This window comes from Penicillium macrosclerotiorum, assembly GCF_028827735.1.
Source record: "Penicillium macrosclerotiorum strain IBT 26536 chromosome Unknown utg000001l_segment0_segment0, whole genome shotgun sequence".
NCBI lineage: Eukaryota > Fungi > Ascomycota > Eurotiomycetes > Eurotiales > Aspergillaceae > Penicillium > Penicillium macrosclerotiorum.
Window position 1 is genome coordinate 982,327 of NW_026643081.1, and position 26,241 is coordinate 1,008,567.

Sequence of the window (26,241 nt, forward strand, 5' to 3'; positions counted from 1 at the left end):
GCCTTATTGCCTGAGGCACGAAGATCCTCACTTTTGTCGTCCATTGGGACTTGGTGACAGCATCAGAATCAACAATCCCACGATCATGTCGCTGCCACTCCGAGTAAGGCCCTTGGGCCTCGCGTGGAAGTCATTTCCTCGCTCTTCCCCCACCACAATTGGCCGCCAGTGCCGAGTACCCAGTTCACGATCCTACGCGACCTCCGACCGGCTTCCGAAGATTGCAGACACCTCAGTATGGACAGCGATGATCCCTCGATTTATTCGACAAGGCAAGTCGCGCAAGCCAGGCGAGAAGAAAGAATGGAACCCAGCTACTTTCTACATTGTCATGTTCACCCTCATCGGGTCACAAGCCATTCGCATGCTCACATTGAAGAATGGCTATGCATCGTACAGCCGGTCTGCGGATGCGAAGATCGAGCTCTTGAAGGAGGTGATTGAACGGGTCAAGAAGGGTGAAAAGGTGGATGTGGAGAAGTTGCTCGGAACTGGCGATGAGGCACAGGAGAAAGAGTGGGAAGAGGGTGAGTAATTCTGACACCGAGTGATGCGATCTGGTTTCTGACCTTTGCTTCGTTCTCAAGTCCTGAAACAGATTGAGCAAGAAGATGCTTTATGGAATAAGCAAAAACAGGCTGAACAGGAGCAGAAACAACCGACGCCAAAACTCGAGGAGAAGGAAACAGTCGCCTCGACTGCAACTAGTACTGATGACGAGGCGGCGAAGAAGGCACAGAAGACCCGCAAAATGAACTTCTTCTAAAGTTGAAATATGATGGCTGCGATGCCGTCTATTACATCTGGACCACACTAAATATGTGGGTTGTTGGACTAGGATAACATCCTACAGTCGGTGTCACTTCTATTCTACCACAAGCGCTCTTCTCCCCAGAGCGATTCTGTACTATATCTGCACCTCAAAGTCTTACTTTGTGTCGGATTTTGATACCCAATTACCGACATGCCGCTCTATCGGCATTCCATCCCTATGTACATGTATATACACCGGATTCAAAACTCGAGAAAGTTACCTATCCCAAGAATTGTTGAACCTACAAAACCATAGTACGATGTGACGAAAGAAAGTTCCCGGTCATACGAGCCAGCAGATTCAAATCAAGTCTTTGAACAGGAAAATCCAATTCTATCTTCTCTAGATCTAGGTACTATACAGAACTCAAGCCACTTCCACAGTAGAAGACTTGGTGCCGTACACGACAATCCGAGTCGAACAAAGACCAACACAGCCGCAGTCGGGATCAAGCGATTGCTCGGACCCCAAATCATGTCCAGGGTCCGTTGTATATAAGGATCGCATGTCCTTTCTTTCCAAATCTATCCAATGTTGGTACAATGCATACCAACGATCTCACACAAAATGCGAGATCAATCATGCAGGGGTGTTTTTTTCACCCTCTTCCAGTCAATGAAACCCCAGCCTAATCTTTGCACAGAAACAAAAGGAGAAAAGATGACCAAGATGTAGGAATCCCAAAAAGAAAAGAAATGTTGGGGGGTAAATAAATGAGAAACTCGACAAGAGATCAGATGCTAAATGGAAGCAAAACACACGCAAAGGCCAAGGCAGGGACCACAAACATGAGACTCATCGCTATGTAATCAAAGACAAATCACTGCTTGGAGCCCTGCAGGATCTTGGGCCAGTGCTCCGGAAGAGGGACCTGCACTCGGCCAATGTTCTGGTCCAGGTCCAGGATGAGCTTCAGGGCGTTCCTTGACCGGAGGTAGGGGAGGGGCGCTTTGGCACCCTGCAGACCAACACCGGGTTCCACCTGGCCGGTTGGCGTGACATCCTCGTGTGAGCCGGGCATAGGAAGCATCTTCTGCAGGACTTCATATGCCGCGAGGGTGAAACCAAACTGCGGGGAAGAACGCAGAATACGGGCTGGGCCACCCTTGAAGAAGGCCTTCAGACCCTCTTCCTTCCACACGGTGGTGGCACAGTGGCGCAAGCCAGTGTACTTGGTGTCGCCCTTGCGGGCCTCAACCTGCAGACGGGTCTTGATCACGTCGCAAGGAGTAGTCAGGTAGGCAGCAGGCATACCGGCAATCGCACCCGCGGTCAAAAGCTGGACGACTCCGAGCTTGTGAGTGGGTGATTCACCAAAGAGGTCAGTCTTCAGGTGAGCGTATGTGGGGAAGTAGATGGCCGAGAAGGGCACTAAAGCTCGTGTTAGTTGGAACATCCCAATTAGGAAGAGAGGAAGAACACCATAGCACTTACCATCACGAAGCAGACAGGCGCTAGCGCCTTTGTACAGGCCCATAAGACCCAGATTCTTGACAATCCAAAGTGCTGATCGGCGAGGAGCACCCTCAACATTCTTAGCAATCTCACCCTGAACCTGCAGGCGAATCTTGACGATCTCAAGCGGGTTGGTGAAGACCTACAAGACGTTTAATATAACCGGTCATCAAGAGCTCAAAGAAAAGGCGAGCTGGAAACTTACCACTTGACAAGCTCCTGCAGTTCCACCAGCCAGAATCTCAGCAGAAGTCCGGATTTTCTTGGTGTCCTTGTCAGTGAAGTAGCCACGGACGAGGTCGTTGACTGTGAGCTTGATGGCCTTCTCAGGGGCAACACCAATCAGCTGGGGAATGACACCGGAGTACAGCCCAGTGAAACCTTCATTCCGAATGACCTTGCGGGCACAGTCAATGGAGTTGTTGTAGAGACGCTCACCAGGGCGGGTGGACCGCTGGTTCTGCATACGGGTCTTGACCAGATCGATCGGGTACACCATAAAGGCACCGAACGCACCAGCGATACTTCCCAGAGCAAAGTGGTGCGCCGACTCCAACAGGCCATGCAGGAAAGTCTTGGTTTTGCCTGCGGCCTCTGCTGCGGCCTGGCCCGCAACCGCAACGGGGATGCGCCATGAAGCATCAATGACCTTGGCAAAGTCCTTCTGCGACAGGCGGCCCGAGGGGGCATCGAGACCGGCGAAATGGAACAGAATATCGGCCTCCATGGGAGTAAAGAGGGAGAAGCGGGTGACACGAGCGGCCTCGTTCAAGAAGTCAGAGCGAGTGATCTTGCCATCGCTGCTCTTGTTGGTGGCCTCACGGACGATCAGGTCGATGATATCCATCTCACGCATGACGTTTTGGAAAGCCCGGACGGTGGCATAGGAGATCTTTTTGCTGGTGGAAATGTTGCAGAGGGTGGGCAAGTTCTCGAGCAGGTGGTCGGACAGCTTGTGCTTGGAGGTCTCCAGGATGATGCGCTGAAAATCCTCCGGCTCAATATAGCCATCGCCGTCCTTGTCGAAGATGTGGAAGGCCTGGCGAATGCGCTCGCCCTGCAAACCGCGCAGCATCTGGGAGAATTGCGGGTAGGTCATGTCGTGGCGCGACTTGGTGCGGCCGCCGTACAGAGAAGCCCATTCTGAGTTCCAGTCGAAGGGAATGCTGTCGGCACTCTTGTTCAGGTTACAGAGGCCCTGCACGGTATCGAACTTGACCGTGCCGGTTCCATCGAAATCGAAGAGGCGGAACGCGATCTCGTACTCGGCATCGGGCTTCGTAAGGAGGTTCTCGAAGGTGGCCCAGTCAGCCAGGCTCAGTTTGCCGGTTCTCCGTCGGTCTGCCACTCGAAAGAGAATTCCGTATTGTTCGCGCTTGATCTTGTGCTATAGGGGGACACGAGGACGAAATCAGCCAGGTCCTTTCTCTTGCGTTCTTTGCTTCGCTCTCGCGCTCTCTCTTATTCTGCTCTCGGATTTGCGGGCCTCAAGACTTCAGGGACAAGGGGCTGACTTACATAGTCCTCCTGCTTGGGGGCAACAGCATTGATAAAGTCGTCCTCGCTCATGTAGGGTTCACCATTCTCGTCCTTCTGCGCATGGCGGAGGAAATTGGACCGAGCCTGGTGCGACAGCTGCGGCACCTCGGTGCTGCCGACCAAGCTTTCCTTCACAGTTTCCTTGACGCTTGACATTGTGCCACAAAGCAATGGAATCGGGAACGAGTCAACGACAGGGAAGAACCCAAAAGCGAAAATCCACCACACAACAAACTGGGGGAAGGGGAGGGGGGAAAGAAGATCGAGAGTGGAGAACGGGGACAGGTTGAGTCAAAAAGGAATGAACCCGCTGAAATTCACGATAATAAAGCCCGACCGTATCCAGGGATTCCGACCAAAAATAACACTCCTTTTTTGTCTGATTCTGACTCTTGAATTCGACCTTTTGGCTACGAATGGTTTGATCTTTTCAAAAAAAATTCTCTTATTCCTCCGAGCGCGAATCAGGGCTGACGGTGGCCACTCGAGGCATGAGTTTTTCACCGCCCAGTACCTGGGGAGGCACCTGAGTATACCGGACAAATTGAGTATCTCAGGAAGAACCAGGGATCCGGCGCATTCGGGACACCATACATGAATATTCCACCCTGCCGATACGTGAGCAACATGGTTTATGGTTAATACTCGGAGTGGCGCTTTGGGGTTATTGTGCCTCGTTTGCTACTTGGAACACTCGTCGTCCTCCCAACTCTTCCAAGCCGGGCCTTTCGGATGCGATGTAATTACCCGGTGAGATCGGGCTTGGGGCCGAATCAGCGTCTCCGCACTGTATTGCCCTCCCCTCTCCCCTATGTCCGCGAAGAAGGTCCCTTTCTCTCCGTCATCCACAGCCTAGAGCCAGCTATATAGAATTGGTACGCTATGTTCGTGATCAATCTTAATTTTCCTCTACTATCAAGTGGCGCCCGAGGAGGGATTTTACGGAACGTGTCCTGTTGCCACCACGAGCCATCAATCAGGGAGAGGCCGATCCAACCAATGGCCGAGCCGAGTCGGGTGCCTGGAATGTCGTAAGCGGCGAAGGCGACTCGGAATTGATTCGAGAAGGTATCGAAGGCCGCAAATGGATCGGGTATTAAGGTCGTGGACCAAAGAGGCCCAAAGTACGTAGGAAATAATCCTGTCTTGCAGGAGTCCCGTCAACATGCTCAGATGACCTGCAAAACGGGCAGCCTCCAAGGGGTGAAACCGGGTAGTTCACATGCGTCCCGACCGAGCCAAGTCCAATAGAGCCAAATAAAGGCAGAAAAAAAACAGCAAAATAAGCAAAAGTATCGGGTGCCGCCGTGTTCGGTGCGGAGCAAAAAGCGGGTCTTTGGAGAAGGCGGAAAGTTGGAGATGCAAAAGGCGGGCGACACGATTCTTTGCGACGATTGGCGTCTCCGCAGCCGGTCTCGGTCCAACTCCGCTCCCGTGACTCGCGCGCTCTCCGCACTCCTCACCGGGCGCCCCGTCGGTCACGAAAGAGTATAGAGGCACACGGTCAATCCACACAAGATTTTTCGGAGATCAATTCATGGTCCAAGGTCCACGATTAGATACTCTTGAAATAATTGCCGGGCGGGATGGACCAAGATATTTCTATTTTGCCTTGTCCTTTCAAAATATATGCCTTCCTCGTGACACGTTCTGATCTATATTTCTCCCCGTCGCGACGCTTAAACTTGCCTATTGGAGTCGGTCCCGTCAAAAGTGTCCCCTGCGACGGCCTTCTCCGATCTTCATAGGAGGATGAAGAAAAGCACCAGGTCATATATCTGTGTGCACGATAATGTAACTGCGGGATTTTATAATACCTCCGTGAAAGCGATTATTGAACTGCATTATAGCGCCCCCTTAGGCCACGACCCCGGGATGTCGGACTACTTGCCTTTTGTTTCTCACCGGTTTCCTCTCCGGGCATCTACTAGATACCTCCTTATGCCGAGGCTTCTCCAACTAAGCATTCAGTATTCACACACAACACCCGCTCGGATGGCGACAACGCCAATATTCTCCTGATTTGAGGCCATCTGCGATCCGCACGACGGCCGCATCGAGCAGAATTTGATAAGCGATCGTTTGACAGATCACAGTTTCCGGCGACAGCGCATCAGATGGAACGTAATACGAAAGCGAATTGCCAAAGAGATGACATCAATGATCAGTGGAGTAGTGAGCTGGGTCGCCTGGAAGACCACCTTATTGCTCGCGGATTGGGCTTGTAGACACTGCTCTGTTGCCCTGGTGGATTGTCCAGCTCACCTGTACTCAAGTCTCGCTCTTGAAATATGACTTCGCTCTAACGGGCCACTTGTGTCATTGGTCCTGTCTGGCCTGGGATGAGGTAGACAACATATAAATATTTCGATGAATCGAAGTCTCTAAAATCGCAGAGGCAAGACACACCCAAGAACTGAATAGTCAATACCATATCCCTGGCAAAATGAGACACCGTATCTGGGTGTCGAGCGCGAAGCAGCGTTCAATCTCGACCGAATTGAACAAATCTGTGTTCTTCTTCATCGTCGGGCCCATTCTGCTCATCCAGATCGTCGTCTTTGCTGTTATGGTGTATACCTAGCCCCATCAATACCTCAAGGCTGTCAGTGATTTATGCAAGCCACAAGACCAGTGAAATATAACGACGATGGCTATGGCCGATGGTCAGCTGCCCGTATACGGATGTATGAGAATCTAGGGTGGTCGATAATAAACAACAGACTAACGCCCATCACCCGTGTTTCTATTTCATGTGTTTTTTTAACATGTATAACATAATGACAACCCAGGATTTGCCAAAATCAAGTGTAACAGAAATTCACCCTTTGAGCAAAGCTATCAGCACCTTAATAGATCCGGATGAAAACTGCCAGGAGTGGAAAGCGGGTAGGGAGGAAATTTCTTTCCTTTTAGACCAAGCTGGATGGTCCTCGTCAACTAGTACTCCTGAGAAGAATGGGTCACTAGTTTAACAGTGTCTAGCCATGAGTTGAACTGTGGCACTCCTCAGTGACCCGTTCGATGATCGTGTTACATTTTCAACACTGGGTCTGGGGGATATCCCAACGCTGTCGCGTGTTTCAATAAGAAAGTATTAAGACACAAAGCCAATTCACTCAGGAGGAACCCACACAGCTAACAGGCTCGAGGAACATTTTGATTTTCTAGTGAATCGAGTTTGCGAGTATTTCAAGTACCAGGTACAGAAGGTTGAAGCTGTCAACAGGTGAAAACACATTGTGAAACAAGGACATCCCGCTTCTGGGTGAGAGCCACCGTTTTGCTGGCCAACGTAACGAAATGAGGAGAAGAAATTCATCTTCAGTAATTGTATACATCTGCTGTTATCGAGTTATAGCTGTATGGTCGTATTTCTTGCTCTGCCATGGGAGAGATACTAAGTATTCTTTTGCAGAGACCAAACTAGCGGTCAAACCACAGTGAAAGAGGCTTGCAGTATCTCTGCCACACATAATCCGTACTTGGTAGTCTGTATTCTCATTCACATTTCCTGCATCACATCATTAGGAGTGGTGATTGCGCGGGTTGAGTCACAGTACTGCAGACAACACCCCGCTGCCCGCTCGCTACTCAAGTTTCCACTAAATTTCACGATGGGGTTTCTTTCTGTATAGTTTGTAAGCAGCTAGTGAGGGCAGAAGGGCAAATACAGCATCCGTGCAACAGTGAAGGGTCTCTATTCCATGGTCCCTGCCTCCCTTTCAGGGCCCAGGATACGCGGGCATTGAGGCCTGTCCCAAGTCTGTGGACAGTCAAGAACCACGGTATGGCGCTCTCTAGGTGTGCTTTTGGCTGCACGATATGCCGGGACATCACATTAAAGCCCAAGTTCAACAGAGAATGGGGAGGATCCAGGAACTCGACTGGCTAGAGAGTGTCAACCTTGCTGAGGACTAGCGTGTGATGAGAATGCCAACGATGCAGCAAATCATGTCGTGGTGCGTCGGGATGCAGCCTGAGGGCGCCAGGACGCCGGCCAATGGTTGGTCGATTGGGGAGGGGGAAAGGGCCCCGATTGCCGTCTCGGGAACAGTGCATAGCGCTGCCCTCAGCGCTGGCCACCCCGCGGTATATAGCCGCCCTGCCCTGCCCTCTTTGCGACTCTCCTGGTTTCATCGTTGAGTTTGATTTTGTTTTGAGTTTCATTTTTGTGACTTCTCCTTCCCTCATCGTTTTGGCCGGTCCAGACGATTTGTTTTGAACCTTTTATCTCGAGTTTTACATATCTTTCGCATAGTTTCATACTTCTTAGGCGCCTTTGTTGACCAAAGCTGCTCTTTGAGATATACGTTATATAAAAACCCTATCTATCTTGTTCTCCCCCAGTTCAATTGTCCATTCCATCATTTTCAAAATGATCCGTTCCGCTGTCCGACCCTCGCTGTCCTTGAACACGGCTGCTGCCCAAAACTCTAGCTCGCGAGCCTCGCTTTCGCTCCGATCCCCCGCCGGCTCGCGCACGCCCATCTCGCCTGTGAACCCAGCTGCCAAGCGATTCAGCACCTTACAGGTACCAAATTACGCCTACGCCAACTCTTGTTCGTCTAAGAGCATTCTCAAGAAGCATGCGTCTGCTCCAGGAGCCCGAGAGAAGCGCATCACCTTTCAAGGCAGCCCGACTGTCCACTGTGTTACGCCAATCGAGAACCCGGACGAGTACTACGGCAAGCACGTTAAGATGAGCCGAGATGAGCGACGCTGGACTGCTCGTCAGTGAGCGCCCTCGCAAAAGATGCTCCAGAGCAACGACAAACGCTCGCCTCAACAGTGGCAAGCCCTGCGGTCCTAGCTCGGTTGAGGCTACTGGCTTATGGCTAGCCGCTAAACAGGCAAATTCCTTCAAGTGGTATGCATCTGTGAAATCCAGCAGATGAGCCAGAAGAGTAGCCTCGTCGCCCGCAATGGGTGTGCCAAAAGCCTCGCATCAAACGCCTCGGGGTCCGCGCCGACCGAGCAGATGCAGGCCTGATGCCGCTGTGTCTGCCTCTCTCGGGATCTATGCATTATTCAGACATCTCGAATTGCGATTTTGTGCACTTTCAGGTCATGTCAAATGTGTTTTTGGAGTGTCTTGCAAGATGATTATTTTCACGACGATGATGGGCCTCCGATTTATGAACCGCAACATACCAGTATAAATAGTTGAATCAATCCAGTCATTACCTCCATATTCTTACATTCTAGCAAATAATGTCGTAAGGTCAAGGCTTTGGTGCAGGGCAAACTGTATTTTGATGTGGCTGGCTGTATGGGGAGGAGTTGGAAGAGAAAGTGCAGTATAACATGGTATATAGATGGGAGAAGCAAGTCCCGGCGACGAGTTTCTTTAGAAGATGACAAGCTAGTAAACAGTTTTCCTCGAAGCGCACGGCGCATACATGTTCCAAGGTTTTCTTTCATGGCTTGCCAGAGCCTCTTTTCAAGGGTTTCTCTTCTCATTTTCTCATGGACTGTTAACTATTGAATGTTAGGGCACCTTTCCAGGGCTTGCTTGGTCCGTGCATATCCGATCCTCCGATCATTTCTGCCGGCGCGTCCAGATCAATAAATCGCCTTCAAGCTCACCAATGTTCTTGTCAAGAGCTCCACTTGCGACGTTACGCAGGTCAACTGCGAGCATATCGCACAATATTTGCGGGAGGAGATGCAATCTCCTCACGCTAGCGATTGAAACATCATGGTGGGTTTCGCCCAAATATGACTGGGGGATATGTGCTGTTACTGACCCAGCTACCCCGAATAGTGACGATACATCAGTCGCAATCGTCGAGAAACGAAGAGAGTCTTCGGCCGAAGCCAAAGCCAGTGTGCACTTCCTCGAAAATATCACGTGCGATTCAAGAGAGCACCGCGGCATTCACCCGATTCTTGCCCTCGAATCCCACCAAGAGAACCTCACGAAACTTGTTGACAAGGCCCTCAAGAATCTGCCGCCTGTGCAGAATGGATCGGGGTCAATTACGCTGGCAGATGGCTCCCTGCGCCGCCGACCAGACTTCATCTCCGCTACGAGAGGTCCTGGCATGCGCTCCAACTTGTCAGTCGGTTTAGATACTGGGAAAGCTCTTTCTGTCGCCTGGCAGGTTCCGATGGTTGGAGTTCATCACATGCAGGCCCACCTATTGACTCCTCGACTAGTATCATGTCTAGGAGAAGGCGATGCTACTACTATATCGAAACCTATCTCGCCTCAATTTCCCTTTCTATCTATCCTTGTCTCGGGTGGCCATTCGATCCTGGTCCACTCGAAATCCCTCACAGGTCATAAAATCATGGCCTCAAGCGATGATATCGCTATGGGAGAAGCTCTGGACAAGTCTGCGCGAGAGATTCTCCCTCCGAATGTGCTTCAGGAGGCAAAGAGCACGATGTATGGCAAAAACCTGGAGCAGTTCGTCTTTCCCAACGGCAAGGCAGATTTTGCTACTTACCAACCTCCTCTGACTCGGGGAGAGGAGGTGATTAAGCGCAAAAGTGCATGGGGCTGGAGCGTGACTACCCCATTCGCAAATACTCGCACGTTACAGCTCAGCTTCTCATCTGTCTCGAGTATGGTCAGCAAAATCGTCAACGACAAGGGTGGATGCCTCTCCGATGAAGAGAGGGTGGATCTGGGCCGAGAAGCAATGCGCGTCTGCTTCGAACATCTCGCATCGCGGACTATTATTGCGCTTGAAGCGCTTCGCCTCAGACATCGCGACGACGAGGAGATCCAGACTTTGGTTGTGAGCGGCGGTGTCGCGGCCAATAAATTTCTCATGCATGTCCTCCGCTCTTTCCTAGATGTCCGTGGGTTTGAGCATATTAAGATTGTTGCTCCCCCGCCGTATCTTTGTACCGACAATGCGGCCATGATCGGGTGGGCGGGAATCGAGATGTTTGAGGCTGGATGGAGGACGGATCTGAGCTGTCGTGCTCTTCGCAAATGGACCCTCGATCCTCAAGCTGATGATGGTGGAATCTTGGGACCTGTCGGATGGTTTCAGGCCTAAGCAGTTCCTCAAGATTATTCTGTATACTAAGACCATGTATATTAGCGATACCCCCCTATGTACATATTTATATAATCAAAAGTTACGGCATTCCACTCTTGAAACCTGAATCCACTCAGATCAGTTGAGAAGCCCTACTCTTCTTTTTGGTAAAGACATTAGACTACTTTTTATGACACAGCTACATATGTAGCAAGACTCAGGCCCAGATCAATGAAATAGAAAGACGCCAATGCAAATGTAACAGCCTCAAAGCCGTCAGCTACCCTCCCGTACCGAACCTTCCATCCCATCCATGAAGCCTCCATTGTAGGGTATCGATGCGCCGTTCTAACCGTGCAAATGAACTCAATCCAGAATCGGTAGACTGTGCAATACAGGGGGTGCAAATAAAAACGAAAACAAATTCAGCAATACCATACATAAGTATGGTCAGCCACCGACGGGAGGGCCGTCTCGTTGCCGCGCGGCAACCTGCTTGCGAAGCTCAATAAAGAAGTCCTTTCCATTGGCCATTGTGTTTGCTGCAAAAATCAGTATCTTTATTTTACTACATGTATCCGGAGTATGAGTGCACGCTGAACTAAGTACATACCCTTCGCGCCCCATGGTCCTCGTTGGTTGTTCGCATCTTTTCCCGTCGGCTTATAGAAGAGTGGTTTCGGTTCTGTGGAATTGGCATATTAGACAATGTATTGCATCGCGCTGAATCAAAGGATTATCGATATACCTCTAGGATCTAGACAATCGCAAAGGAAGTGATATTAGCTTTGATCTCCGGTTGACCATCTTTACCACACTCGTACCTCTCTTCAGAACGTTCTTAGCCTCGGTGGCGTTAAAGCCGCAAACAGGGACATGCTGGTCTTGCGATGGGCTCGAAGACGCCCAGGAAGCATTTCCACCTCGGGAACCTCCCTGTCCACCAGCATTCCTGCCATTGCCAGAGTTGCGCTGCGATGACTGGCGATTGGGCCCGCGCCATCTACTGTGGCCAAGATTAGCGAGGAGTCAAGGAAGAGGGAGAAGCTCACAAGAACTCAGCCCATACCTTTCCTCGCTGTTGCCACTCATGTTGATTGTCAATAGCGCAGTCCTGGTGCAGAATTGTTAACGAGGGAGCGAGTTCGTCGTTCCAGGAGTATGCGGGGAAGCTGTCCTTGTCCGAGCAGGTCGACCCGGATCGACACCTGAGGCGCAAACAGACGTCTCCGCCTTTGCCAGATAACAAACACTTGGGGAGTTGCCTCACAGAAACTCCAGCCTTCACTAGACGAGGCGCCTCTTTTTGGATTTTGCTCTGCTGCGTTTTTTGGCCTCCAGTCTCATTCTCATTTCTCTGTTTATATCCAATACGCCTCATTCTTCAGGGTCTTGCCACCCCTGAGCGCGACCGGACGTGTCGGTTGCCAACCTCCCAAACGCTGAATATTGATCAGCGCCCGCAGCTCCCCCAAGCTTGATGTGAAGCATGGCACCCATGTCCAAACACTCCCATTCAGAACGGCGGTCAAGATCCCAACCCAAATCATCCCTCAAATCCTCGCACAGCGCAATAGATTCTCCCGAAGGCCCGCCAATGAAGAAGCGCAAGTACGTTCCTGGAGGTCCCGGAGGAGGAGGAAGATTCATCGAGGTCGAAGTCTCTCACGATACCACACCGAAAAAGAAAATGAGCACTCCTCGCCGTCCTTCCTCAAGTGCGCGTAGTCGCCCCGTGCGCGAGAGTGAAGAAGCAACCTTTGCCCCTCCACCACCACCCCCTGTGCCGACAACACCACCTTCCGCTCGTCCCAGGCGCGACAAGCGAGAAAACCGAGGTCGTTTCACATCATCAACAGCCGCAGCTTTGGCGCTACAACAAGGAGACGGATACAAGCCGCGCGAGGAACGGGGTTGGGAGGAGTTCCATCCAGATTTGGACATCGATGGCAAGCTGGCAGTCTTCACAGCCGAGGAGGTGGACACAGTTGACACTGCTGGCGCGTTGACCGTGGATACAGTCTCTCCCCTTATCCAAGATGGGTTGAGAACGCCTTCCCTGTATTCTTCCGACGTGGCCTCGCCGGTTCCCTTCAAGCGCAAGCCTGGACGACCTCCACGTCGGCCGGAGGCGATACTGAATGCTTTGCTTGCACAACAAGGGCCTAAGGTGATACCGCCACCAGGTCCAAACCCCCGGGAGAAGCTGACGCTTCCAAAACCATCATTCCGATTGAAAGACCCATTTACCTTCTACGAAAAGAAGGGAGTTGGCCAGCAGAACTATGTCGATCGGACAATGGCCAGTGTTGGATACCAAGAAAGTGATCTGTTCCTTCGCCATGACCGACGCTTCATCCGGATGACTGAGGGCGCTCAAGAGGACGATATGGATGTGATTCAGCCCGTTGCGACGGACGGGGATATCAATGCAACCACCGGGCGAGTAGAATATGATATGGACGAGCAAGATGAGAAATGGCTGGATGATCTCAACTCCAAGCGCCGACAGGATCAGCTTGAGCCTATAAAACCGGCCATTTTTGAAATCACCATGACCAAGATCGAGAAGGAGTGGCATGCTCTTGAGAAGCGGATCCCGAAACCTAACCCTAAGCCACCCCAGACTCAAAGACCGCGGTCTAGCTCTGCGGCCGCGGTGAATGGCGAAACAGTTGGCCCTGGAGAAGATCAAGATAGCAAGTGTGCTATCTGCGATGATGGCGATTGTGAAAACTCCAATGCGATTGTCTTCTGCGACGGGTGCGACCTGGCGGTTCACCAGGAGTGCTATGGTGTTCCTTTTATCCCAGAAGGTCAATGGTTATGCCGCAAGTGCCAGCTCCTTGGTCGAGGCACAACAAACTGCATCTTTTGTCCCAACACCGAGGGCGCATTCAAACAAACCACTTCTTCCAAATGGGCCCATTTACTTTGCTCAATTTGGATCCCAGAAGTTTCGATTGGTAATCCGTCTTTGATGGAGCCGGTCACCGATGTGGAAAAAGTGCCTCGCGGTCGTTGGAAACTGATTTGTTATATCTGCAAGCAAAGGATGGGGGCATCAATTCAATGCAGTAACAAGAATTGCTTTGTTGCATTCCATGTGTCGTGCGCCCGCCGAGCTCAGCTTTATCTGAAGATGAAGATTGGCCACGGGCTCATGGATTCGCATCTTCTCAAAGCCTTCTGTGATAAACATGTTCCCCCTGACTGGCGACTGGAGCATGGCACGGATGCCGCCACTGCTGATGCGATCGAATACTACCGGAATACCATGCAGGGTAGACGGTGGGGCGATAGTCAGGCGGCGGCGCTCTCCCTGGGGCCTTCACACGCCGAAGAAGGCGAGGAGGAGCGTACCCATACCCCTCGTATAACTCTAACAGTTGGTGGAAATAAGCGAAAGCGAACGCAAAGGACAATTTGGAAATTGCCATCTGGTGCGCCCGTCATTCCACAGGTAGTTTTGAACTCGGTCGTCGCAGCACTTGGAAGATTTACTGTCCGCGGCCGCAAGCAATATGCGGAGGAAGCATGCAAGTACTGGACGCTCAAGCGGGAGGCACGACGTGGAGCCGCCCTCTTGAAGCGGCTGCAGCTGCAGCTGGAAACCTTCTCTTCCATGGAGATGACACGACGGGACTACGTGGCGATGGGCGTGACTGGTCACAAACGCCTCCAGCGCCGCATCGAGTTCGGCGAACGGCTCTACAAGGACCTCGACCGACTACGCATGCTGTGCGATGAGGTGAAAAAGCGGGAGAAGGAGAAGCTGAAAGATGCCGAGATGCTCCGCAGCATCGTTGATCTTGTCTACTTCCCCATTTTCCCATTACTCTGGCCAATATTTGAGAAGGCTCAAGTGTAAGATTCCTTGTTCCTCGATTCTGGCGGACTAAGCTAACCTCGATTCAGACTGGATAGTAAAGCTGCTTTCGCGCCGGGGATGCTATCAATCCGCAAGCGACTTGAAGAACGTTTCTACCCGTCGGTTGCATCCTTCTCTGCTGACCTGGCCAGCCTGTTCACATCGGAGATTGGGGTCGCCCCTGCCGGTGACACTGCGGCGCTTCAGGAACAGATTAGCGGACGGGCCCCAGAGCTCAGTCTTGAACAGCGTGAAAAACGAAAGCTGGCCAAGCGAATCATCAAAGCTATCCAGCCTGCATTGGAAGATGCAATTCGCAAGGAGAGCGAACTGAACCGCAAGCCATTTGAGAAGGAACTAAGAGATCTGGATGTAATCCTCGACCAGAGCGTCATGTCTCGTCGCGACTCTATCGAGTTTGAAGGAGATGTCGAGCTTGACGCCGGTCCCCCCGAGCCCAAAGCCGAGCCCATGGAGGGGGTGGAAACAACCTATGACGTTAGCGAGGTTCACGCTGAGTCCCAGTCTGTTAAAGGAACGGAAAATCAGTCAGTGGTCGTTCCTGAAGAGGGTTTCGATGAGGAAACAGCCCCTGTCGATGAGATCAATCCGAATATCAACACGGCCTATCGACGACACCCCACCCCCATCCTCAGCGAAGAGGACCAGCAATTACCTCTAGCACAGGGTGGTATCCAGTGGTATATGCAGTCTTTCGACCCCATTGGGACTACCATCCATGAGGAGCGCTGGACGGGACGGGATGTAATGCGCGGCATGAGTGAAGAGCTGAGCGAATTGGACGAGGACGAACTGAAGGACCTGGTGGCTGATGAACAGGACCAAGATCCTGCCCATGCGTTGGCGAATGGGAACAACGCGCAGAATGGGAACCGCCGGACTCGTCGCGGACGCTTCAAGTAATTGTCTTTCTCTTCTCTTCACAGATGATTCTTTTTTAATGAGCTAGCACCAGGCGCAGGCAGGCGTTTTCGAGGGTTGTTCTTGGATTCTGTAGGATATGGTATAGTTTAATCAGAGGCAAGAATGCCAGTTTTTTCCAATTCTCTGAGCTCTCCAAATGATAGTAGATCGACGAACATGATCATGTCTAGAAGGCTAGACGCGTGTATGCCATGTATTCCATCAATATATACCCGTCGAGGGGTGCACAATACCTGTAGACGTGCACCGATGCCGTACCTTTGGTAGGTGAACCCGCCCAGAAAGTACCTGCTGGGACATGCGGTGGGTGTATGTCGCATGTTTGTGCTGCACGCCTTGGCGCCTTGCTTTGTTGCTGTCTTACACACTCATTCCCTGCCCAATCTTCTTTTTCCACATCCTACAACCTTTGTTCCGTTTGTCCTCTTCTTTTAATTATTTTCGAATAAAACATTCTGAGTTTGCTCGGGTCTTTTTCCTTTGCTCTGATCTCGTGTGTTTGTGGCCCTCCATTGCACTCGGGTGTGTTGTTCCCTTCCGGAGCCTAGCGCCCGCTTCTTATCAGCTCTGATTTCTCTTCCTTCCTCCTTCCTCCTCCCATCCATCTTTTGCCTCCAATCATCATGGCTGATTACGACAACGACAACGGCCGCTACGCCGGTAAGTTTGGTCCTTTCTGCTTTCCGTGCTCCTTCTGATTCGATGATCTGGTGGTCGTGTAGATGAACCCCGGTATGACCGCGACCGCAGCGCCTCGCCTCGCGATGAGCCTCGCGGCGGCGACCGTGCTCGCAGCCGCTCCCCCAACGGCCGGTCTGAGGAAAGGTATGTATCAACCATCAATCCATCAATCGACTCGAGCTTGCGATCTGACGAGGTCGTCAGACCTTCTGCCATCCGCAAGCCCCTGGACGACGATGAGGAGGGCGCCCTCAACAGCGGCTCCAACCTGTTCGTCACTGGCATCCACCCACGTCTGACCGAGTCCGACATCTCGCGTCTCTTTGAAAAATACGGTGATGTTGACAACTGCTCCATCATGCTGGACCCCCACACCAAGGAGTCCCGTGGCTTCGGTTTCGTCAACATGAGCACTGCCGAGCAGGCCGACGCGGCCAAGGAGGGTCTCCAGGGTGAGGTCATCGAAGGCCGCACTCTCAGCATCGAGAAGGCCCGTCGTAGCCGTCCCCGTACCCCTACCCCTGGCAAATATTTCGGTCCCCCCAAGCGTGGTAAGTGGCTTCGTTCTATCCTGTAGCGGCTCTTTTGGATTTCTCACTGATGATTCCAATTCGCAGATGGCGGCCGTGGCCCACCCCGTCGTGGAGATCGCTATGATGACCGCCGTGGCCCTACTGGCGGCGGCGGTAACTGGCGCCGTCGTGATGATGACTACTACCGCTACGGCCGTTACGACTCCTACAACGAGCGCCGCGACTACGGCCGCGACTATGGCCGTGGTGGTGACTACCGTCGGGACTACGGTGGCCGTGATTACCGCCGCGACTCCCGTGACGACTATGGTGGTTACCGTGGTGGCGGCAGCGCTGGTGGTCCCGACCGTTATAGCGACCGCTACAGCCGCGACGACCGCGGTGGCCGCGAGGATCGCCGCGCTGGTGCCAGCGGTGGTGGCGATGAGTCTCGTGGTGGTGGTGCCAGCGGTGGCAACGGCAGCTACTATGACCGCGACGCCAACCCTCCCAGCTACGAAGCGGCCCCTCCCCGTGAGCCTCGTGAGCCGTACTCCGGCCAAGGCGGCCGTTCTTATGAGGGCCGTGGTGAAGAGCGCTACGGCAGCAGGTAATGTATTCCCCCTTTGCACACGAAAAGAGAGCATCGGTCGTTGATGTCTCTCTTTTCTCATGGCTGAATGTACCCTTGCCCAAATCCCTCGAGCCCTTTTACTTTTCCAACCCCCTTTCCCCTCCGTCATTTTTTTTCCCTTTCTCAGATTGTTTTAATGCGGGATTTGAGCGACGGGCTCCGGGCGTCGTTGTCTTTTTGTGTCCTTTTTTTTGCTTTTCTTTTCCACGTCACGTTTCAAACGATCATTCGGAGCGCCATCGGCCTGCTGCGACCGACTCGGCAACAAAATCGGTCATTCTTGTCGTCACCTCGGTCGCAAAAATGATGTGTCTTTTTTCTGTCTGTTCGCGACGCAACTCGGGAATCTCTAGCGGCAAGGAAGAAAACAATTATCGCTGTAATTCGGTTGTCTCTTGGGTCAGCACCTTCGGTCAAAACTGTTCGCCTTATGCACAACACACTCTCCAGTAACGGCTCGGTTGTATTCGACAAAGTTCTCTAAAATGTCGCCCTATTCATCCTTCATCTTTTCATCACCTGTTCGCCCTCTTCTGTTTCGCCAAGGCCGTCGTCTTCGCGCTTGTAGTATCGCCCGTGTTAATTCTACAGGCGAATCTCCCCTCCCTTTCCCTTCGTTCTCTCTCACTTAATATCCGATAATCTTCCGGGGTATTATACTTCTTAGGAATTTCTTGAAAGGTAAGATGTTTTTGCGAGAGCTGACCTGGTCAGCATTACAAACTGCAACATCACCTCCCCTCGAATTTTTGGATCTCTTTTCATTCTTGGCCGTCGAAGTACACGCACAAATTTCACTCTTTCCATGAGCTGGCCCAGCAAGCCAAGTCACCAACACAGGGCTCCCTACTTACTCTTCTTAGGAGCTGTGACCTACCGAGATGGGCTGAACCTTGATGGACCGTTATTGGGAGACTATTACTTTTATCTCCACTCAGCTACGTTTCGGCCTGTTTTTCTCTTCCTTCCTTTCTTCTGGATGGCGACTTTGACTGTGTACAAAAGCATGTTATATTGAGCTGCTGGGACACCTACTGCGACACCTCGTAACGTTCTAAATAGAATCCCGACTGTGGGCAAGGTCCACTTGTACAACAGTTGATAACGTATAGCTAAGTTAAATATCTGAAATTGAGGCAAAAATGCCGGTTCCATTGCATCTTTGCATTTTCCGTCGGCCATGGAATCGGCGGACTATATCTGTTTGTCTTGGCTGTCTATGGATTATTGCTCCGGAATTCTGAATAGACCAGCCCATTCGACAGTGTCTATTCAGTCTTCTGCTTTAATTGTCTTCTCTTTTAACCAAATCTTACTGCAGTCCGCTTGTTGACTTGGATAACCCACGGAGAGGTAAAAAAAAGCGCCAAAATTCATCGAGAGTGCGAGGCGATAAAAGAAATTCTGTATCCAATATCCATAGAAATTGTTGTACGGGGCCTTGAGCAAGTAAAGAGCCTTCGATCATAGGAATGCACGCTTCGTTCTACATTCCTACTGTCGGATATATACAGGGCAATAAAAGCACATTTCACGGTAATTTCTGGCAAATTGACAGATATTATAGGGCCTGAGATCGTAACAAAACTAAAGGCGGATCAAGAACAACATCCCAGCGAGTACTCTGCTGAATCGAGGGCCATTGCTTCATAGATCAGGTTATGCTATCACGTTCAAAGGTGCAGCAAAAGAGCAGTATGATACACCATCTGGTCTGCCAGAGCACAGATGGCTCGCTTAAGGAAACACCGGTAGACAAACCAGGCAGTTCCTGGGACAAATAATAGGGGGTATCACACAAGAAGGATTGTGTAGCTCGGGTCTCTGGCGAAAGGCCCCGAAATCTGCGGCAGCTTATTTGAAGTCCTGGCCGAGACCGCGTAGACCGATTCTTACCAGAGAAAACGAAGCAACACTTCATAGCGCCTGTAGACGCTGTGGGGGAGGGAGGGGGTAATAACCAAATCCTGCCTTCATTGTCTGAGCCCTTCTATTCCGACTCTTTCTTCACTTCACCCTCCATTTCGTTACTCTTCTGGATCAAGAACTCTCCCAGCACTCGTAGAGGATTGGCGGGCCTAGAAAACAAAGTCTGTTAGAGGGCTTCATCCATAAGAGCATATGGATGGTGTTGCCACTCACTGGTCTCGCGCAACAGACTTCATCCCTTCAAGCAGATATGGAACGATCTTGTCGTTGAGATATACCCGCGCTGGGGCACCTCCCGGGCGGACCTGAGTGGCAGAAGCACTGGAAAGGTCTGCCATCGGGGTATTTGTGCCACCGTTGGCATCGGCCATTGTGGTACTTGGTTTCGGAAGCGAAGCAGCGGAGTCAACGGGCGGAGGAGCTGGCGGAGCTGCGAGCGCAGGTGGTTCCGCGGCAGAAGAAGCGGACGGTGGCTGGATAGAAGCGAACAGAGGGAATCAGGAGGAAATTCGGTAAGGCTCAATTGGGACCAGAACGTTCAAGGAAGTCCCAGAGAGATAGGGCGGCTTTGGGTCTCCGGATCAAGGTTGCGCAAAGCGGAGCTGTGGAGCTGCCAGAAGCTCCTTCCCGCCGCGAGGGTGTATGGAGGGGAGGGCCGGTCTTACCGGTGCGTCAGCCATGTTACAGCAGGTGAAACTCAAGTAGGCGGGCCGAGGATTCTGACGGATGAGGTACACCCTCTCTTCATTTGCTTGCCCATCGCGACTCCTTGTAGCCTATCTCGCCAGGCGCGACCCCAAGTCACATGTCACAGAGACTGCAAACATGCCAAACCTTCCGATTAGGCAGTATTGAGCACGTGATCTCGTGTTTCTCGCGAGTGATGAACACGCGAGGGCGACAGGACGGCGTGGAGAGCCGGAGTTGCGAAATCTCGAGACGACCCATGGCCGCATCCTAGCATGTCACTCCTGCACTACTGGGAAACACAGCGCTCTGCAAAACGTCGGAAGACATCTGGTCAAGATTCGGATGTCGACTGCAAGGCGAGCGAGAAGCAGCCGTCAAGCCCAAGTCCCTCTACAGGAGTCGGGGATACGCCTGTGGCCGAGGAGCCGGAGGCACACATCCTCAGCAGTCAAACCGAGTTGGAAACATCCCTGCCAGTAATTGAGACGAATGAGGATGCCATCCGGAAGTATGAATCGTTTCAGGCAGAGCAAGATGTCGAGTCTGAGCCTGGACTGCACGTAAGACTGCGGGATGGTGTCTGGCAAAAGGGCAAGAGTTCCATCTATGTGGATGCATTCAATCTGGCACTAGAGACGGTGTTAGATGAGGAGTCACATCTTTTTGACCAGACTGAACTGGAGGTGTTCAATCAATGGAAGGAGATGCCCTACGAGTCGCAATACCTGTATGTCGTCTGATAGTCCTGCATTGCGACTTGACAAGCTAACGTTTGACCCTTCATAGATATGTACGGCTGTTTCTTCGCAAAACCTCCGCTTGGCATCGCACCAGTCGATTAGGTTATTACTCCGATATCTCAGATTTGTCGGCAGTGGCTGCAGATCTCCAACGAGACCGCGTGCTGGCAAAAATTGAAGAAAAAAGGAGCATCCAAGTGAATTGGGGGCTGCTGGCACCTTCAGATTTGCTGATGGTTTCCAGGAGATCACCACGCTAGAAGAAGCCTCGTCTCTCCTGTTGCTCGATGAATTGAAGGGATTTGCCAAAGAAGCCAAAGTCCAAGGCAAGAACAAGAAAGAACTGCTGGCAGCCCTGTGCGAGGCCAGTCAAAGCCAAATGGGGCTTGGATTCCAGGAGCAAAAACATGCCAATAAAGCTACTAGCAGAGAGAGCCATGTCCTAGAGAAGATTTTGGATCACACAGGCGAATGCATACGTCTCTCGCCGTTCCCTCGGGCTCTCTTCGAGCGTGTGCATTTGGTCTTCTATCGATCGACAGAGTGGACGGAAAAGTCGCTGACCACCATTATTCTAGCTAAGATATCGCGAAGAAACTTCCCACAGTACATAGTCTGTCGATCTAATTCTATTTTCCCCTCCAGAGCCGCGCTCTTGGAGTTTGAAGCCGCGATACGGACGCAGTTCGATATCGACAATATTCTCGAGTTTAATGGTCCTCCAACCACGGAATCATTGCAAGAAATCATTGATCTGGCGGACAAATATTATCCTCGATGGCAACGGCTGGTGGGGGAAGAGCAACAAAAAGAGAAAACCTTATATGAGATCGGCGAAGGCGCTTATCTTCGTCGCTTTTCGCCTGCCTGGGTGTACACGAGGATTATCCACAAGAGTCTTCAGCCACTAGGTCGATTTAAGGAGCATAAACGAGAACATGATCTTCTGTGCGAGCTCCTCGCCCAGCGAATGTTTCATGCTTCCCGCCGTGGCGCTTGGTATCAAAGAAAGGCTCTGCTGGAAGAACACTATATGTGGGCGTTGATGCCGTCTGAAGGTCGTAGCGAAGACAAGCAGCGCAAATTCTGGAAACGAGTGGCACTGCGAACGTGCGAAGAAGGGCTGGAAGATCCTCTCTGCCACCTGATTTACCATTATGATCTTCAGAAACGAGTTGTCAAGCTTGAGAAGGCGCTCAAAGTGGTCAAAAGAGAGCAGCATGATTTTGGGCATGTTATGCTGACCAAACCGGCCGAGCGAACCATTGAAGGAATCCGAATTGAACGTGATGAGGATCCCAAGAAAGGCAAGGCCACGATCTGGATTGATGAAAGGGAGGGTGGTGAATGTCGTGTTGAAAGCATGTGTCTGAGTTGGTATCGTGACCATGGCTGGAAGGGATATCATTCGGAAGGTGGCATTGTGCGAACGCTCGTGAGTACCGACTGGATCAACGGGTTCAAATGCAGGTTCTAACATCCTTGAACAGTTTGGCCTCCTATTCTATGATATCCTGTTCACCTATGTTCCAAATGTCTTCCAGACTCCGTTCCAAACCTGTCCCTTGGACCTACATACTGACGTATTCTACCTATCTCGGGCATCGGAAATCAATCATCGACTGGTGGAGATTACGAACGGCGATGCTGAGCGCATCATCCGCGAGATCCATAGCCGTGAATCAGCTGCACAACCTTGTGCCATTGGCATCGACTGGTCCTTTGAGCCAGACGATCTCATTGAGATTGTGCAATGCTTTCGTGGCGAGGCTCTTGCAACCATCTGCAAGGTCATGGCCCAGGAATATCAGCAACGAGGTGGAGGTATCCCTGACTTGTTTCTCTGGAATTCAGAAAAGCAGACCGTCATGTTTGCCGAGGTCAAGTCCGAGAACGATCGCCTTAGTGATACCCAGCGACTATGGATTCATATCCTACTTGGAGCTGGAGTCCATGTTGAGCTATGCAATGCAGTCGCGAGGGAGGTAAGGGCGGATTGAAGTCACGACATCGGAGTTATTTGTAAATCTGTACATGGCTATGGTCTCCTTGGTTGATCATGTTAATGAGTAAAGAATCTGTACTCCATGAATTGTCTGTATAATCGAAAATTGGCTTGAAGCAAAACTGTCAATTACGCTACGAAAGCTTATTCAAGCAATTTTGTAAGAATTGAAACATGGGTATAACTCGTAATAGTTCTTTTTTTAATGGGCATATCTACCACAGATGAAAGAAGACCCGAACACATTGTGTCGGTAAAAGGGTTTCCTTTACATCTCCATCCCAATCGCCAAATAACCACGCCTTTGCTTATGCGACAAGGGTGGAGGCGGTGGCGCTCTCGTAGCGCCAGGTGGGGGGCAGGACACCGACGGTCTTGTAGTAGCGAGACAGACGGTGGATGCGGGACTCGATCAGAATCAGGCGGAACTTGGAGTCCTTGTCCTTGCGGTTGCGCTCGAGGTGCTTGCGGACAGCGACGGCCTATTAAAATACATGTTAGCCAAGAATGGCAGTGGAAGGCCAAGGGATGAAGGTGAAAATTTTCACAGCACATACCTTCTTGATCAGGAAGTAGAGGTCCTCGGGAAGCTCGGGAGCGAGGCCTGTAAGTCCAAAAATCTCTCTGTCAGTTCATGTGGACCAAGCAGAGGCTTAGATGCTGGTGCATTTCTGCAACCAGTTTTGTGTGTTCGGAGAAGATCAAGTTTTCGCGCTGAGAAATCCACCCCGGAATAGAGATTCGGTGTACGGATTATTTCCCACGCAGCGGCACTCTTTCTTCATCCGATTGAAGGGATCAGGGGATTGGCGATTGGAGTCGTACCGTTGGACTTCAGGATACGGAGGATCTTGTTACCTATGCACACAAAAATCATTAGCGCTCAATTTCTCCGACCAACCCAACTTCATGTTTTTTCTTAGGAGAATGAATCATACCGGTCACGATCTTGACCTGGGCAACACCGTGGGAGTCACGGAGGACAACACCGATCTGGGAGGGGGTGGCACCCTTCTTGGCCAGCTTGCAGATGTGGTCGACAACCTGGTCGGGAGTGGTCTTGAGCCAGGCGGGAGCGGCGCGAGAGTAGGGGAGCGCAGAGGACGAAATGCCCTTGCCCTTGGAGTGAAGACGACCCATTTTTGCTGAAGATGTCCGGCGACGGGATGCTGGTCGGAGTTGTCGAGGTGGATGGGAAAATTCGAGGTGGAGATGGTTGGTCGGCGACGGGTGGAAAGACTGTGTGGGTCACGTGGCCTTCGCTTATTTTTCCGGCAAGATTTTCTTCGCGCCGGAGCCACTCTTTCCAACCTCCTTGATAAACACAACAAGACAAAGAATTTTGCCTTTTGGTACCCTGCCTGCATTCATGTTTGTTCGGCAGGCGTCTCAATGCCAATCTTCATCGTCAAGTACGATCTTTCTCGACTAGCGCAGTTTTGGGCAGATTGCCACTTATTCCGGTCAGTTTAACACCTCCCTATGTCACCACTCGCACGATATGATGAAAAAACACTTTATTACTTTTTTCTGGTACCTCTTATGTCAGAGGGCGTGTCTTCGGATACGTCTTCGATGATCTAAATGGACTTCTGATCCCTTCATTTCCACTGCTATATGAATTCATTCATATTGAGAAGCCGTCGTACTGACTGTATTCTAGGCCGGTTCAATATATTGCTATATGGATTTGCATGCATAAGATAGAATGTAAATAGAATCCCAATGAACAAATCATTTGCTCTTTGCAATGCCATTTTTGATCTTATCCTTATCTATCTGTAAATACACATGTTTGCTCTTTACTATACATATACAGTTTAATGCTCCTAATAGAGTGATTTGTAGGCCAACTTTGGAGTCTCTCAACGACGTAGTCGTTTGGACGCTCTCCTTGTCTCTGTCGTTTGCGAGGCATGCATAATGCCATCGGGGGACTCTTTCCGTTTCTTCCCCCTGGATTTCTTTGTCTCAAGGGCAGCCTTGTCATCTTCGACTTTGATCTTGACATCCTGGGATTTGGTCAATACCGCCGCCGTTGTGACCTCAGTCTTGATTTGAAGGCCCGAGTCTTCTTCTTTCACAGATACATCAACTTTTTTTGTTGCCGCAAGCCGATCAGCAAAGGATCGCAGGTCTGCTGTAAAGAGGACACTGTGAGCCCAGCCTGCTTCCTGGCCCCAAAGCTTGCGGAAGTGATTGCCAACAGCATCGTAAGTTGCCTTTGTCAAGGATTTATGAGAGCCTTTGCCAAAACGGTAATCTCTTTGCGCGATTTGCCATACTGCTCCCTATTAGACTAGCACCGTGTGGTGATATGATATGGGAGGGCTTACCATGAGTATCAACTGGCACAGACTCACCCCAGCCGAGACCCATCAGACAGACACAATCTGCTACCTTGGGTCCGACTCCCTGCAGTTCAAGCAGACTCTCATGCGCTTCACGATATCCTTGTCGCCCTTCTGGTTTCATTTCATCACCGATTCTGGGTTCTACACCAAATGCCGGGGACTCGGGATTGGAAAGACCATCAAGCCATCCATTCTTCCGCTCCTCTGAAATCATGACGGCTGTCCGATAGATATACCGGGCTCGGTATCCAAATCCCAAGCTGCGAAGGTTGCTTTCCACATCCTTACCAGCCAAGGCCTCCGGAGTAGGAAAATCATGGTATGAGCGCTCTCCAATTTTCCCAACAAATGGGCCATAATTGATGCACAATTTTTCTACCATCTGGGATATCCGAGAAATATTATTGTTGCTGCTGCAGATGAATGAAACCAACGCCTCCCAGGCATCTTGGCGCAGTATCCGGATCCCAGTGAACTGAGAAGCCTTCTTCTTGAAATTGGGGTCTTGTGCAGACCATTGGGTATAAAGACCAGTGAGATTGGTTGATAGAGCAAGATAGTGTTTTATGATTTGTAGGAGGCGATCATCTGAAAGGCTTTGGATGTGCGCCTTGCCCTTGCTCAAATCGAACTCGGTATTAGATTCTGCGCGTGAAGGCACTTCTGAGGTTGGAGGAGTTGGAAGGAGCACAGAAGGTGATGATTGATAGGATCGATAATAGAGGTAGCTGGAATCTTGTTTAAGAGACAAAAGATGCCCATAAAGCACACATCGCCATTCTTCACTTTCAGGGATATTTTGCCATCTACAAGGAGTGAGCACAGGTCGTAACAAAAAATTGGTGCGACTCACCTAAAAGACTGACCACATCGCAGCGTTGTATTGATGCACAGTTCATTCAAGCTCAGAGGTAGCTTACGCCATTCTGAAAAGGCACCAGCCATGTTTGTTGTAATGTTGTCAATTGAGTTGCGATCGAAAGATCCAAATGATATTCCGATAAGCAGATTCTGCCAGTGATTCCAAATTTGGTAGGCGGTATGGCTATTACCGCTCCCTGCAGGAGCTTCCAG

The 26,241-nt window shown here is 51.1% G+C and overlaps 12 protein-coding genes across 12 annotated transcripts; 7 read left to right on the forward strand and 5 right to left on the reverse strand.

Annotated features, from left to right (window-relative positions):
- Positions 1-85: 85 nt before the first annotated feature.
- N7462_000318 (DUF5321 domain-containing protein) lies at positions 86-766 on the forward strand (the record flags this gene model as incomplete). The annotated part of the gene is made up of 2 exons (XM_057072044.1): positions 86-527; positions 588-766. The coding sequence occupies 2 exons, from the start codon at positions 86-88 to the stop codon at positions 764-766; spliced, it is 621 nt and encodes a 206-aa protein (XP_056938574.1).
- Positions 767-1,634: 868 nt separating this feature from the next.
- Positions 1,635-3,964, reverse strand: N7462_000319 (citrin; the record flags this gene model as incomplete). Its single annotated transcript, XM_057072045.1, has 4 exons — positions 1,635-2,185; positions 2,249-2,411; positions 2,475-3,656; positions 3,788-3,964. The coding sequence occupies 4 exons, from the start codon at positions 3,962-3,964 to the stop codon at positions 1,635-1,637; spliced, it is 2,073 nt and encodes a 690-aa protein (XP_056938575.1).
- A 655-nt stretch (positions 3,965-4,619) lies between these two features.
- On the forward strand, positions 4,620-4,908 carry N7462_000320 (uncharacterized protein; the record flags this gene model as incomplete). Its single annotated transcript, XM_057072046.1, has 2 exons — positions 4,620-4,634; positions 4,729-4,908. 2 exons carry the CDS (start codon positions 4,620-4,622, stop codon positions 4,906-4,908), a joined length of 195 nt encoding a protein of 64 aa, XP_056938576.1.
- A 3,278-nt stretch (positions 4,909-8,186) lies between these two features.
- N7462_000321 (uncharacterized protein) lies at positions 8,187-8,549 on the forward strand (the record flags this gene model as incomplete). The annotated part of the gene is made up of 1 exon (XM_057072047.1): positions 8,187-8,549. One exon carries the CDS (start codon positions 8,187-8,189, stop codon positions 8,547-8,549), a length of 363 nt encoding a protein of 120 aa, XP_056938577.1.
- Positions 8,550-9,399: 850 nt separating this feature from the next.
- On the forward strand, positions 9,400-10,824 carry N7462_000322 (N(6)-L-threonylcarbamoyladenine synthase family protein; the record flags this gene model as incomplete). Its single annotated transcript, XM_057072048.1, has 1 exon — positions 9,400-10,824. One exon carries the CDS (start codon positions 9,400-9,402, stop codon positions 10,822-10,824), a length of 1,425 nt encoding a protein of 474 aa, XP_056938578.1.
- A 432-nt stretch (positions 10,825-11,256) lies between these two features.
- N7462_000323 (uncharacterized protein) lies at positions 11,257-11,898 on the reverse strand (the record flags this gene model as incomplete). The annotated part of the gene is made up of 4 exons (XM_057072049.1): positions 11,257-11,348; positions 11,416-11,529; positions 11,631-11,812; positions 11,876-11,898. The coding sequence occupies 4 exons, from the start codon at positions 11,896-11,898 to the stop codon at positions 11,257-11,259; spliced, it is 411 nt and encodes a 136-aa protein (XP_056938579.1).
- Positions 11,899-12,304: 406 nt separating this feature from the next.
- Positions 12,305-15,601, forward strand: N7462_000324 (putative PHD finger domain protein; the record flags this gene model as incomplete). The annotated part of the gene is made up of 2 exons (XM_057072050.1): positions 12,305-14,673; positions 14,725-15,601. The coding sequence occupies 2 exons, from the start codon at positions 12,305-12,307 to the stop codon at positions 15,599-15,601; spliced, it is 3,246 nt and encodes a 1,081-aa protein (XP_056938580.1).
- A 644-nt stretch (positions 15,602-16,245) lies between these two features.
- Positions 16,246-17,429, forward strand: N7462_000325 (RNA recognition motif domain-containing protein; the record flags this gene model as incomplete). Its single annotated transcript, XM_057072051.1, has 4 exons — positions 16,246-16,282; positions 16,345-16,447; positions 16,508-16,854; positions 16,921-17,429. 4 exons carry the CDS (start codon positions 16,246-16,248, stop codon positions 17,427-17,429), a joined length of 996 nt encoding a protein of 331 aa, XP_056938581.1.
- A 2,010-nt stretch (positions 17,430-19,439) lies between these two features.
- Positions 19,440-19,851, reverse strand: N7462_000326 (DPY30/SDC1 family protein; the record flags this gene model as incomplete). The annotated part of the gene is made up of 2 exons (XM_057072052.1): positions 19,440-19,527; positions 19,592-19,851. Coding segments are annotated over 2 exons (348 nt in total), but the record flags the coding sequence as incomplete, so codon positions are not given.
- Positions 19,852-20,340: 489 nt separating this feature from the next.
- N7462_000327 (fanconi-associated nuclease 1) lies at positions 20,341-22,808 on the forward strand (the record flags this gene model as incomplete). The annotated part of the gene is made up of 3 exons (XM_057072053.1): positions 20,341-20,795; positions 21,034-22,243; positions 22,299-22,808. The coding sequence occupies 3 exons, from the start codon at positions 20,341-20,343 to the stop codon at positions 22,806-22,808; spliced, it is 2,175 nt and encodes a 724-aa protein (XP_056938583.1).
- A 313-nt stretch (positions 22,809-23,121) lies between these two features.
- N7462_000328 (40S ribosomal protein uS15) lies at positions 23,122-23,953 on the reverse strand (the record flags this gene model as incomplete). The annotated part of the gene is made up of 4 exons (XM_057072054.1): positions 23,122-23,295; positions 23,371-23,417; positions 23,639-23,671; positions 23,752-23,953. 4 exons carry the CDS (start codon positions 23,951-23,953, stop codon positions 23,122-23,124), a joined length of 456 nt encoding a protein of 151 aa, XP_056938584.1.
- A 725-nt stretch (positions 23,954-24,678) lies between these two features.
- Positions 24,679-26,112, reverse strand: N7462_000329 (8-oxoguanine glycosylase OGG1; the record flags this gene model as incomplete). The annotated part of the gene is made up of 3 exons (XM_057072055.1): positions 24,679-25,097; positions 25,150-25,973; positions 26,021-26,112. The coding sequence occupies 3 exons, from the start codon at positions 26,110-26,112 to the stop codon at positions 24,679-24,681; spliced, it is 1,335 nt and encodes a 444-aa protein (XP_056938585.1).
- Positions 26,113-26,241: the final 129 nt, after the last annotated feature.